The sequence below is a fragment of the Oryzias melastigma genome, linkage group LG6 (genome assembly GCF_002922805.2).
Source record: "Oryzias melastigma strain HK-1 linkage group LG6, ASM292280v2, whole genome shotgun sequence".
Taxonomy (NCBI): Eukaryota; Metazoa; Chordata; class Actinopteri; order Beloniformes; family Adrianichthyidae; genus Oryzias; species Oryzias melastigma.
Window position 1 is genome coordinate 5,996,427 of NC_050517.1, and position 13,982 is coordinate 6,010,408.

General features: G+C 39.8%; 2 protein-coding genes across 5 annotated transcripts in view; one reads left to right on the top strand and one right to left on the bottom strand.

Moving 5' to 3' along the window:
* Positions 1-186: 186 nt before the first annotated feature.
* si:dkey-12e7.1 (uncharacterized protein LOC557553 homolog) lies at positions 187-8,167 on the bottom strand. 3 transcript variants are annotated; one of them, XM_024259166.2, is made up of 3 exons: positions 7,641-8,167; positions 5,418-6,040; positions 187-2,548 (listed from the first exon to the last, which is right to left on the bottom strand). In XM_024259166.2, the coding sequence occupies exons 2-3, from the start codon at positions 5,946-5,948 to the stop codon at positions 1,961-1,963; spliced, it is 1,119 nt and encodes a 372-aa protein (XP_024114934.1). In that variant the 5' UTR covers positions 5,949-6,040; positions 7,641-8,167; the 3' UTR covers positions 187-1,960. The 3 variants fall into 3 exon arrangements, with proteins under 3 accessions (XP_024114934.1, XP_024114932.1, XP_024114931.1); XM_024259164.2 differs by having other exon boundaries at positions 7,451-8,166; XM_024259163.2 differs by having other exon boundaries at positions 7,562-8,165.
* A 3,117-nt stretch (positions 8,168-11,284) lies between these two features.
* The window catches only part of chka (choline kinase alpha), a 27,156-nt gene continuing 24,458 nt past the window's right edge, over positions 11,285-13,982 (top strand). For both annotated transcript variants that reach the window (XM_024258829.2, XM_024258830.2), the window contains exons 1-2: positions 11,285-11,764; positions 13,326-13,434. In XM_024258829.2, the coding sequence (XP_024114597.1) occupies positions 11,526-11,764; positions 13,326-13,434 (348 nt within the window). In that variant the 5' untranslated portion in view covers positions 11,285-11,525. The remainder of the gene's footprint in view (positions 11,765-13,325; positions 13,435-13,982) is intronic.

Here is a 13,982-nt window from a genome sequence, read left to right on the forward strand (position 1 = left end):
ACAGGAACATTAAGAAATGGGAGATGTAGAGGAGGACTTTAGGGAGAAAAATCCTCCCAATCTCAGCAGAAACTTGGAGAGAATGAAGAAAAAACACGGCAGGTTCAAACCATGTGCTCTCAGGTTGAGCAGCCACTTCCTGTCCCCACTCAGTGACTTCACACTCAAAAAAACGGAGCACACACATGAATGAAACAGAAGCCTGAGCCTTTTATTCTGTGGAACGTCTGCGTCACGTCCCCTAAAAATCCACACATGAGAACTCACACAAACATAAATACCACAAATCTCAGCTCAGTCAGCGTTTAAGATTCAGTGCAGTTCAAACACAACCAGATGGAGACAAAAGTTTGAGAAGAACGCCCCCTACTGGGAGGGAGGACAACTGCACTGAAGACACAAAGCTGGAGCAAGTACGCAGAAAACTCAGCAACAATCAACTTTCAGTCAAAGCTGAGAAAATGTGCAAAAAATTTGCAAACAAAGGAACTTTTGTGTAAGACAGGCGAGTGAAGTAATGCAAACCCTTAAGAGCGCTCTGCTCTAAGACAATCACTCCCTAAGAAAGAAAGCACCTACCATTAAGCAAAACAACAATGAAGCTCTGGGGCTCATTTGTATCGCTGGGAGGCTGGAATGACAGCAGTTTAGCACCGACCGCATGAACCTCAATGATTTTCTGCGCTTGAGAAGGAAGGAAAAAAACAAACCTTCACTTTTCCTCTTTTTGCTCCTGGATTTCGTCATTTTCTGCCACAGACAAACTGACAAATTGTTCACTACGAAGTCCTGAACATGAAAAAGAATGACAAGTTGTTCCCTCAAATTAATAATTTTTGGTCACAAATTAGCATTTTGTGGGAGCAAATAAGCATTTTTGTGCACAAAATAGCATTGTAAAATATTTATTCCTACTACTAACTTGTAGCTAAAAAATGCTCATTTGTGTGTACAAATACTAATATGCACACACCAAAACTAGTTGTGTACACAAAATGCTAATTTGTGCACATAAAAACCTAGTTGTGCACAAAAATGAACATTTTGTGCTCACCTAAAACTAGTTGTGTACACAAAATACTATTCTCTGTACACAGAAAATACTAGTTTGTGTGCAAAAAAATGCAAACTTGTGCTCATAAAATACTAATTTAGTAAAGTATTGATTTAAGGGTACAATTTGTGTTTGACTGTTCTGTCCAAGGTTCTTTCTGTAGTTCACAAGCGTGTTTCCTTAACTGAACACTTATTGTGTGATCAATTTGTCCAAATGTGCAGTGAATGTCTCAAACTGTCCAGAAAAGCTTCAAAACTTTTACAGATTTCTCAAATGCAACAGAGGGAATCAAAGTGGTGATGATGTTTACAGTACGTGCCATTTTTCCACACTGAAGATTACTCTTCTAAAAACCAACAAGAAAGGGAAACAAAAACAACAACGTGTCCTTTCATTGGCCAACATGACATTAGGAAAATAAAAACAACGACTTTACAGTTCTAAGCAATAAATAATTGCCTCATTTTTGAGAAAATTGTATCAGTAATGAAAGATTTTTCAAAAATCTGTTGACACTTTTCAAGAAAACTTCAGTAAATTTTCTAAATTTGAATTAAAAAATATATAAAAACAATCGTTAAGGAACAATTTTCGGAACTTTGATAAAACTAAATTCTGAAAATCAAATCTCTATTTCTAAACTTTTGCACATATCAGAAAAAAAGTATTTTTTGTGCTTGATTTTTTTTCTTGTGGGCGCTTTGTTGAAGAAGGAAAGTCATGTTTAGACATAAATGATGCCGTTCCTGCAGCATTCATCCACTGAAGCCGTGCCCCGGAACATGAATGAACCCCTCTGGCAGCAGAGTTCCTCTGAAGCACTGCAAAGTTATAGAATGTCTCTTTTTTATTTGTGAAGTAAAAACCTTTTCTTCTGGGTTCTACCCAAAGATGACAGGAGGGTCACCAGATCCAGCTGTCCAGATGCTGAACACAGTAACAGGACAGCTCCAGGATGGCTTTCAGCTCCCTGTAGCTCTGCTCTCTCCATGTGGGCAGAAGCCTCTCGTTGTTCAGGGCCTGAAGCTTAGGCGCCCCCTCCCGGAGGACGTGGTGCAGGCAGGGCCAGCGGCTCTGGATCTGCAGCCTGGTCCTCTTGTCCAGAGTGATGCCACGCACAATCTTCTTGGCCCGGAACTCCCGCAAAGCCGGAAGATTCAAATAGGAGAAGACCAAGCCCCGGCTGGGGGACACGTCCAGGAACTCCAGAGACTGAGACTCCAGCGTGTAGGCGATGCCGGGGTTCCTCAGCGGCACCAGGATGTGCAGCGTCAGGGACTTCAGGTTGGGCAGGGATTTGGTCAGCGCCTGCAGCGTGGAGGGAGCCACGCCTTTAAGGACCCAGAAGTATTTCAGCTCCAGGACGCGCAGCTGCTGGAACTGCGTGAGCATGTTCACCGACACTTCCGACCAGTCGAAGTGGAGGCGCATCTTGGAAATTCGAGGACAACTCTGGGTGAGCTTGCGCAGAAGCTCCTGAAAGCTGGCGACCTGTCAAATCAAAGACAAGAGTCCTTATTAGTCTTGGAGGGTTTCTTTAAAGAGGGTGATCTTTAAAGTCTGATCATCTTTTGATCTATTTTCAAATCATTCTCAGTGATCTTTTAATTATGATTATGATGTTTTTAGACAAAATAAAACAACTTGTGTTGTTTTCTAGGACATAGTTTCTGCGGAGCTGCAGGAGTTCATTAGTAATTTACCTCTGAATTGTTGGTTAGGATTGCTGGCACAGAGCAACCCCGCCCCAATTCCCCTCCCCTTTGTTCAAACCTTGGAACAGGGAGCTTGTGGTGAACCCAGTGTATTCTTTATGTCACAAATACGATCTTTTTCAAACAGAGTTTTTGTGTCTGCTCCTGATTCACAACAAATGAATCAAATACTCAGAAATACTCTTTGATCCTAACTTTTTTATACTGTATTTTCCGCAGTATAAATCGCTCTGGATTATAAGTCGTACTTTTAGAAAAGTGTGACGTTCCAGAACAAATCCGCTGAGCCCAACATAGCTAAAAAATAAAAATAAACAAATAAAATAAATACAAGAATACTAATCTTTTGATCTGTATAAGAAAATATCTAGGTTTAAGAGGAAAACAATCAGATTCTCTTCCATGTTTGTTTTGGACAACACTTCTTCTGCCGAGAAGCATGCAGTGCCCTCTAGCGGCTGTTCTAGGAAATAACCGCTAAAAGACGACCAGCGTTTACTGGGAAAATAGCAAATACATAACCCTTTTAAAAAACACACACAAACAAGTCGCTCCTGAGTATAAGTCGCACCCCTGGCGTAACAATGCAAAAAACTGTGACTTATTCTATGGAAAATACGGTAAATGTCCTCCATCATCAGAAAAGGGCCACAGAATATGTTAAAAAAACAAAAAAATGTTTTGTTTTTATCAGAGCGGGTCTTTGAAGGTTATCACTACAAACTGCCTGTCATGTTTGCAGATTACAAGTGAAAAATCCACCAAACTTCCTCCTCATACAAAGAAACTCTTGCTGTGATTTAGAGCTGCCATGATTTTTTCTTTAACTAATCAACTAATCAAGTCGACGACTTATTTAATAGTCGATTATTCATTTCTTCCTTTATTATTATTATTATTATTTATTTTATCTCAAGACTACAGTGTGCGTTTTCTAATGCTTTTGTGTTTGACACACGTACAGTCGTGCTAATGCGAGTCAGTAATGATATCACACTATATAGATATACTATATAAAGACTCGAGAATCATAACAACACACCAAAGGGGCCTGAGAGTGTGGGAAACCAAAAAAAAAGAAAAGAAAAAAGCGTCCAATGCAATATTTGCAATGCAGAACTCGTGTTCCATGGCAGCACTACGGTGATGCATGAAAATCTGGAGAGTAATTGTGACTGAGTATGACAACAATGAAAAGAGATCGGTGTCTAGGTAAGCTAAGATAACAATAGCGCAAACAGAGAGCAAAAAAAAGATGAAAGCCCGTCGCTTAAACCCTTTTGCGGGATTTCAGATCGCCTCATGTCGCGTCTGTTTCATTGACTTAACAGGGCTGCCGCGATTAGTCGACGACTAATTTAAGAGTTGATTAGTCGTGACATAATATTATATGGAGTCAGAGTGTGGTAAAGTAAAAAGTTATATTGGCATTCTGCTAGCTTTGTGGACTATTTTGGCATTTATTAAAGTTTTTTAGACTATTTTGAAGTTTATCTAATATTTCAGTTTTTTAGGTTAACTTGGCATTTAACTTATATTTTAGCTGGCTATCAGCTTTTGGGTTTTCAGCTATCACCTTCAGCATTTTCATCTATTAACTTTAGAGTTTTTAGTTATCAATTTCAGCATATTTAGCAATTGTCACTAAGATCTTCAGCAGCCAAATTCAGCTTACAGCATTCACACTAGCATTATCACAGGTAATGCTAAATATCTAGTTTTTAGTTAGTTTAAAGCTAATGATGGTTAATATGTGTTCCTTACATCCAGTTTGCACATGACCCGATTAGTCGACTAATCAGAAAAAGAAATAATCGGTGATTGTTAAAATAATCGTTTGCTGCTTAACATTAAAACTGGCTCCCTCCACCGCACGGATCGCGTTGCTGGAGCCTATCCCAGCTACTTTTGGGTGAAGGCAGGGTTCACCCAGAACAGCTCACCATATCTGTTTCAGGGACGCACACACTCACAGGCACCCCTGTTTTTAGGACTGTGGAAGGAAGCCGGAGAAAACCCAAACTGGGTTCTGGTACAAAAACGCTCATCTCATTTTGGAGCTTAATCCTCTCCTTTTTGTTTTTTTTCTCCAAACATTAAACTGTTTTATTCTGACTGAAAACAAATTGAAAAGCTTAGGAAAACGTCGTGCTTTGAAAGCTGGAGACTTTGACATTAATGCTGTGGCTCTGCTGTGAAAAACATCTACACATCATTCAGTCCCTGACGGCGAGTGAAAGCAGGAAGTTCCTCCCTCCAAACCCAGGGTTACAAGTGTGACCCCAATTCATTTTTTTAACACTAGAAGTCCCAGATGGCAGAATGGAAACAAGTTTTGTTGAAGTGGTTCAGCATGCCCCACCATTGGTGGAGCTTGTTTACATGACAAAAGCCTCAATTCACACCTGACTAAGGATAATGGTTATAAGCCTTTGAGCCAACTGGCTGCCGTGCGGGTTTTGTAAGTAGAAAAGCCAAATGCCTGCTCTGTGGGACTTCTAGTGATAATGTGACTGAAGGCCAAATAACTTTTTTTATTTTTTCTACTGACATTTCTCTTCAAAATAATAAATACAAAAAACTGCACATGGGAATGTTGATGTTGGTAGAAGTGTTTGAACTAAATCTCTACTCCAAAGATTTACCTGATCCTTCTTGGAGATGTTCTCCTGGTGTGAACTGGACTTGGAGTGGAGCCTGAGGTCCAGTGGTTCCAGCAGAGTGAAGGTCCAGTTCAGGTCCAGGTGACTGAGGTTTCTGCAGTGCACGTTGTCCAGCAGGTGGCTCAGCAGCTCGCTCCACTTGTGGAAGCGATCGCCCAGGTCGAAGCTGGCTTTCAGAGTGAGCAGACTCGCCCGCCGGGAGATCAGGTGGTGGGTGTAGTGGTGCACCCACGACTTCCACCTGTCAAACTCACGGTTGGAAACCAGCAGTCCCTCCTGACCCAGATGGAAGACGCCGCGGCGGGAATAGTCCGCCACTCTCCACAGCTTCCAGGAGCGGACGAGGCGGCTCCAGAGGAGGCAGACCAGAGCGCAGCTGCATTTGTCCACCTCGCTCAGGAAGGACAGGATGTGCAGCTGGCACTCCACCGGCAGGAGGTTAAAGGGAAAGTATTCGTCCGCAGCTTTCCGCCGGCTACTCACGGGGACCAGAGGTCGTTTCCGTGGAGACATGATGACCGATCACAATGTCCTGAGGATGTCAGAATCTCCAGCGGCTGGTCTTGTGGTCCGGCTTTGCCATAAACATTTCTGGCCAGCCAAAGCTAAGGATAGATTTAAAAAATGTTAAGATTGCATCATCATATTGTGCTTGAAACATGACTTTGTGCTACAGATACTCAGGTCCACAAATGTAAGCAAACCAGCAAAGGCTTATAAAGAGAAATAGAAATTATAAATCAGAAATAGTTGAAATACTGAGTTTACATTCAGGAATGAACTACTGCACGCAAACTAGACAGCCAGACAGTCCTTGTTTGATCTGCAGTTCACTTTAAATGACAATGTTCTATGAGGTTATGCTTGTCTTTGCTAATAAGGTTTCCTTTCAAAAAGATTCCCATGCCATCTAATTTGTACATTCATTTTTTTGAAAAGTATTGCATTTGATGAAAAAGGGCAATCTTTGTTCAAATATTTTGTGTATTCAATTAAAAAGATCCAAAAACTAGATTTTTGGTACTATTGTTTTGTTTTTCATGCTATTTTTTTTAAGAACTACAAAAGCAGAGAACTACAAACAGGCTGGGTGCTAACCTAAATGGAAAAAATAAGAACAAAAAACACCTTTTTTTCCTGAATGCAATATGCTTCTATACATTTTAGTTTATTAAGAACAATTTTCCCCATTTTTTCCAAATCTAAGTGGATTATACAAAACAGAAAATCTAAAAAAAAATAAATAAAAAAGATTTCAAAAATAAATGTTGAAAGAAGTATTTAAAAGTTCTCTAATTACCTCGCCTTATAAAGAAATGTATGGATGCTAAAGTTTTATTAAAGGAAATACACTAAAAGGAAAATCAATTCAATAATAATACAACTGTGGCCTCATTAAAATCAGAAATAAACTCTCCTTTTCTTCACAGAAAGGTTATCAAGTACTCAACCGATTTATTACAATCATAATGTTAAGTCTTTTTCAAACTATCTCATGTCTGTAAAGTGTCTACATTAGTCACCATTAATGTGATTCTTATGTGTAAAAAAGAGAAAACACCGTTAGGCAAAAGACTTTTTAATTACATGTTTTATCTAGTTTTGGTGTTTTTTCATTTTTTTCTCATGAAAATAAGCACATTTTTCATGCATTTTTAACTTCTGTGATAAACAAACACCACAGCCTGTATACATGATGTTCGGATGCATCCATCTGTAGAACCCAATTTTGGGATCACTACGTTGATGGAGCCTATCCTGTTAGGGAAAGGCGCGGTACACTCTGAACAGGTCACTAGTTTGTTGCGGGAGCACACAATCACGCTCTCACACATCTTGGGATAATTTAGATCTATGAGTCATGTTTGGACAGTAGGAGGAAGCACGACGAAACCCACACGTGCACGAGGACAACATGCAAACTTCACGCAGAAAGATCTTAGCTGGGATTTGAACCAGGGCCTTCTCATCGTGAGCGCAGACAGCTACATTGTTTAAAAAAGTGTAGTATTTACCTTCAGCTCCAGCAGACCGCGTCTTTGGTTTTAAAGCTAATATGCTAACAGATCAAATAATCCGAACTGAGCTACGGCGGACATCAATCAGCTTTCAAAGTTATAAAATACCTGTAAACGCCAACGACGTCCGAGCTTAAGCCGAAACAACTGCTGGGATATGTATCCGGAAAAAACAACGCTGACTAACCCTGCAGCGAGTTAGCTTCGTCAACAGCTGACCATTGTTGTTGTTTTGGTTGCGGCTCATTGTTGATGTCGTCATCAAAAAGCGCCGTCAGATGGGGAAGTGCACTTCAATAGAACTCCACCAGATGTCGCTAAAAGCAAACTATTCTGATCATTTACATGAAGCAAAAGAGATAAATCAATAAAGTATACTTTGAAACGCTACTTCCGGCCAATTTTATGCTACTTTTGCAAATATATTATTAAAAACAACGAAGATACGACGTAAACAATTAAGTTTACTATGTTTAAACTGGTTTAAACTCACGAGGTTTGAGCACTGGTTTGAGCTGTAAGTAGTGGAAACCAGCAGGTGGCGCCCAACCTTGTTTTTTTTAAAGTTTGGTGTCATTTTTTAAATGAAATCTGTTGCTAATCAGGTCTAAAATGCATCATTTTCTCTTAATTTATTTACATAAAAAATAAAAATCAATCAATTCTTGATCTTTCCCTAACTAGACTCATAATTGACCATCCACCCCAGACCATCACCGCAAACGGTTAACGGTGTATTCTGTTCCGTACAAGACGTTTTTGTGAAATCTATATTTTTATTTTTCCAGAAACTCCACGTGTTGCTGGGGGGTCTTGCTGCAGTGAGCCCCGCAGATTCCTGCTTACGTGAGAGACGAGCGGGATGAGGACTGTGACATGCTGCGTTCACGAACCGCTCGGAAAATTTACCGAGAAACCTGCAACTTTCAGAGAAATACACACAAGTCGGAACTTGTATAATGACAACATGGACCGGAACTTTATCAGTTACACAATAGGTTTTGTTTTCGGAAAACTCCAATATCCATGAAAGGAAATGGTCAAACTCCAAGCCTAATTTTAAACACTTTTTGGATGAATTAATGCAAAATGGAGAAATTATCAAACAGAAAAACCAAAAAAGCAATTTCAACAAATCTAGAAAAGGTGCGTTTGTTTCCATAAACTTTGTAGCTGATTTTCATTACTATTATTAATTTGTTTTGTGATGATCTTGTATTGTGGCTGTACATAAAACCTGCATACATTTATGTTCATTTGCTTTTTCCCCCTGGGCTTTCACATTTCTGTGGTTTATAAATGAAGTTTCTTTAGAAAAAGAATTTGTTCACACTTCTCAATTAAGGCACATTAGTGTTTGTTGATCCATATGCCAAACTGTACATTTATGAAGAAGCTACTGGGAAAACTAACTATTAACACTAACTGACTATGACGCCATGTTTTCTTCTTTACTTGAGTTGACTGATGAGGAGAAAGCAGAGCTCTCAGTATGACAGCTAGAACACCTCAAAGACAAATTAAGCTGCTTTTGTGACGCTGCAGAAAAACTTGGCAGGACCAAACAGCTGAATCACACTAAATTAAAACACTTGACTTTATGAAAACAAATCAATAATGAGTCACAGTGAGAAGTGTTTCAAAACATCAGATATCAGCAAAAATCCATTCTTGTGCACCTCTCTAAAATGCTTGTTTTAGTAAATAATGGAAGTTTCCTTTTTAAACCACCTGATTCAATTGCATTTCATGACCCCACCCACATTGTTAAATAAAATTGTGATGTCATTTTATTCAACTCCAACCAAGCTTCGGTGATGTGCAATTTGGCATGGATGTCATCCGTTTTTACAGGTCATTTAGTGAACAAGTAATGTTGGCAAAGATACCATGGCCACGCCCTTTTGATAACACCTGTGAGGAGTTTATCTATCATGAGAATCAAGAAGGTTCAAAGCAGATGGTGAATGCACTTTGACAAGTTTACTATAGCAGGTCGCTTGTTGGCAATTTATGATTTTATAAGGTCAAAAGTCAAGTTAATTCTTTTTCATCAGGTACATCTTACATGAATATGATGTACCAAGTTTATTCTTGAAAAGCCAAAGTTTGTTTATGTATATATATATATATATATATATATATATATATAAGAGGTGAAACAATTATTCAATTAATTGATTTATTTCCCAAAAATCCAAGATTGATTCATCTAATAAAAATAATAAAAAAAAATTATGAATCAGATATTAATCTTGAAGAAATCCAAGGAATCTGGAAAACTTCCCCTGTGCCGTTTAGTACCAGGTATTTATTTCTGAGTCACACTGCTGGAAGTTTTGGATAAAGATGTCTTGATCTATTTAAGGTCAGTGAATTGGATCGATCAAAATGATTCAATATTGACCCTAAATTGCATCAACAACCAAAAATCGTGATATAAATCGAATCGTAGTTTAAATGAATAATTTATGTATTGGACTGTAATGATGGCTTGATAACTAAAACAACAAAGTTGTAGTGATTTTAGCCAATATCTGCATAATTATAATTAAAAGACAACTGGGAATGCTTTGAAAATAGATCAGAAGATGATTGGAGTAGGACTTTAAGTTTACAATATTTTGATAGTCGATATAAAAAACTAAATTCAGATATAGTGTCTCACTTTTAGTATAAATTTAGTATAAGTGTTGTGCCTTTTTGCTATGGGAAACAGGTTGAACATTATGACTACTTAATATTTCCAAGGACGCCTAGCCTGGGATGGAGAGTATGTTGCTTTAGAAGAGAATTAAATGATCATGATATTATTATATTGTTGGCTCACTGTCTGAGCTTGCGCTTTGATTTGCAGCTTTAACCCAGCCACCAAGGCCAGGTGGGCCACATATGGTTTAAAAGTGGGTAGAAAATGTGGGACCCGAAAGGGTTTGTCAGCATTTCTCCATTTGTTAGCATTTCCCCTATTGTGTTTGCCCACATTGGCTTAAGTGGGCACTCAGTAGATAGGCTCGCTATGCTAGCCAACCTCCCGGTGAACAACGAAGATTGCTAGCTCAATACAGTGGAGCCCACTAGCTCAGTAAAGCGGAGCTCATTGGCATACTACAGCGGAGCTCGCTAGCTCGCTACGGCGTCCACTCGCATAGCGAGCCAACCCACTGAGTGCCCACTAAAGCCAATGTGGACAAACACAGGTGGGGCCACCATGGAAAGTGTGGACAAACCCAATTAGGGCCCACGTTATCTGCCCACCTCTAAACCTTATGGGGCCCACTTGCCCTTGGTGACTGGGAAAGAGTTTTTTTTTTTTTTTTTTTTTTCTTAGCTTTATTTACAACTGAGTTACATTACATAGAACTGCAGTGTCAATGGCAACAGCATAACAAATACCAATAATTACCCAACATAACATATAAAGTATATATAAAACAACATATACGAGACACAACATAATACTACACATGAACATAAAAATAAATAAATAAATGACAACTTAACTTTTGTTAGGTGTTCTCAGTTCGTTTATATATAGTTTTTTATTTTAAGGAATTTTTCTTTTTCATATGATTGAGTGACTGAAAAATAAAAACAGAGATCTTTATGAAACGTATTAAAACGTAGTTTGGTCTTTAAATATTCTTTTTATGAATATAAGACTTTAAGAACAATGCTTTACGGAGTTTTTCTGTGGCGCATTGTTAGTTTTCACCTCAAAGTCCTATAGTCCGTGAAGGCACCACCGGGTTTGTTGTGGTCCTTCGGGGTTATGTTCCGAGCAGCCAATCAGAGAAGAGAAGGACTGGGTCTGTCCCCGCCCACTCCCCTCAGATACTGCGCATCCTCAGACGTGATTCATTCCCTGCCAGAAAACGGTCGTCTTCGCTCTTCTCACCGCATTTAGATGCGAACAGAAACGCTTCGATCCGGAAATAAAGACAAAAGCCATCAGCAGGAATTCAATTGTTCTGTTCTGAGCATATCTACAGACAGAAACGGTCGAAATAAAATCTGCGACACAGCTGCAGTCGACGCTTTTCCCCTCTTTGTTTGATACTTTCTTTAAAGGATGAAAACCAAATTCATCAACGGGGTTTCCTCCTCCCCGTCCATGTCTCTGGGTCTCCTGGTGACCGAACACGCCCTGCAGGTCCAGCCCGACGCCCAGGACGACTGCAAGGAGCTGGCCCGCCCCAGTGACCAGGCGGACCAGGACACCCGCCGTAAGGCCTTTCTGTGGTGCCGGGAGTTCCTGCACGGAGCCTGGAAGGAGCTGACCGAGGAGAACTTCCAGATCACCGTCATCAGGTCAGCCGCGTGTCTGTTCCGATGCTCCCGCTGGAAGCAGGCCAGACACTGATGCCGTCAGACATGATGCTGGGCCGTTCAGCGCCCAAACCTGCCATTTTCTCATGAAAGACTCCTGCTTTCCATCGAGGTTTTGTTTGTCGTCACTGTTGTGTCTTCAAGCACACACAGACCTTCAGGCAAAGCTTCATGTCAATATTCTTCTTCTAAGAAAATGTCTTGACCTCTTATCAAAAATATATAAAAAAAAATAGTTCCCATAAAAGTCGTGAATTCTTCTTTAAAAATCTAGAATTTTTTTCCAAAAATCTTGTGAATTCTTCTCAGAAGTTTCAAATTCTTCTCAAAATGTTGAAAATGTATTATTCATGTTATAAATTATTTTAGATAATGTCATAAGTTATTTAAAAAAATGTTGAAAATTCTTTAAAATGTCAAAAATTCAAAAAAATGGAAATTCTTCTAAAAATGTTGTAAATTCTTGTCAAAAATGTTTCTAAAAAAGTCTAAGTCTTCTTAAAAATGTAACTATTTCTCAAAGTATTTTTTCTAAAAATAATGACAAATGTTGAAAAGTTTTAAAATGTTAATTCTTCTAAAAAATGTAGTAAATTCCAAAAAAAATGTTTTGAATTCTTCCCTAGAATACAGTCGATTGTCAAAAGTCGAAAATTCTTCTGAAAATATGAATCCTTGAAAATGTTGTAAATTCCTCTCAAAATGTCAAAAATTCTTGTAAAAAATGTCAAAAAGTTTTCTAGAAAATGTTGTAAATTCTTGTCAAAAATGTTGTACATTTTTCTAAAAAATGTCAAATTCTTCTAAAAATGTTTTCAGTTCTTCTGAAAATTGTCAAATTATTCTAAAAAAGGTAACTATTCTCAATAAGGTAAACTTTTCTCAAAAATGTCAAATGTCAAAAAGTCTTAAAATGTCATAGATTCTTGTCCAAAATGTCAAATTCTTCTAAAAAAATTTGTAAATTCTTTTCAATAAGGTAAATTCTTCTAAGAAACGTAAAATGTGGAAAATTCATTACAAAAATATAATAAATTCTTCTAAAAAATGTCATAACATCTTTACAAAAATGTCTTTAAAACCCATTTTAGATGTTTGGATGCAGCTTCTTGGTTCTGCTGAAAGCTCCAGTTTCAGCCTCATTTGTCTCCAGTGTTCACTTCAATGGCTGCAGGGGGTCTAGGCCCAAATCATCACCCACCCACCGCCATGCTCGAGAGTTGGCCCGAGCTGAGGGCTGCAGAATGTGAGATGGAGCTTTGGGTTTCAGGCAGATTGTTCTCCCTGCAGAAGTGGCATGTTAGCTGTTTGGCAGCTTTAGACTGCATGGATGAATCTGGACGGGTTTTCATGCAAATTTTCATTTTGGCCCCCCACCCCCATCAGATGTTGGTTTTTAAACCATTGCAAATGCTCAGCAGTAGCTACAGCCCAGGAGTTTGTCTGAAAGGAGTAGCTCTGAGAAATCCTGAAGCTGCATCATAACCAAGAAGATCCTGAAGCCTGCCAGCGGGTTCTAACGGTTCTGTGTGTTTGTCCTCAGGGGTGGTCTGAGCAACAAGCTCTTCCTGTGCAGCCTCCCTGACAGCCTGGACTCTGTCGGGGACGAGCCGCGGAACGTCCTGCTGCGCCTCTATGGGGCCATCCTGCAGGTGGGAACCCCTTTCTTCTGCCTCACACGAGCCTGAGAGAGCAACTCCTGCTCAGCTGTTAGGGTGGTTCAGTTAGCAGCAGAGATGTTCACGCCGCCCCGACTCGGGGCTCAACAGGGGTGTCACGTGTGCTGCTCATACGCTCATGCTAGAGTATGCATGCTTGAGTAGATATGCCCTCATGTGTGTGTGAGTGAGTGTTAGCCATTGTTGTACATGGTGATGTACCCCCATAGCTGTACATGCATGTGTTCTTTGCCGTAGGCTTCCCAAAGGAGCGTGCCTTGGGCACTCTTGTTCCCAGGTGAACCCGCCAAAAATCACGGTACAGTATGAGATCTCTGAAATCTCAGCCTAATGCAAAGATGTCACACACACTCACGATGCACGCGCCTGGAAGACACAGCGTGGGGCAAAGCAGAGCAGGTGCTCCGGTCCTTCCAGCTCTAGCTCGCTGCTGCTGCTGCATATCTTCTCATTTATTGGCTATGGTGACTTGGCTGCCGAGTGTAAAGTCCAGCCTCTTCCCGTGACCCCCCCCCCCCCCC

Bases quoted from the DNA above. Each gene is read 5' to 3' on its own strand.
- si:dkey-12e7.1 (XM_024259166.2), bottom strand. From the start codon at position 5,948: ATGTCTCCACGGAAACGACCTCTGGTCCCCGTGAGTAGCCGGCGGAAA. The intron at 2,549-5,417 runs GTAAATCTTTGG...TTGATTTGACAG, and splicing joins ACATCTCCAAGAAGGATCAG to GTCGCCAGCTTTCAGGAGCT.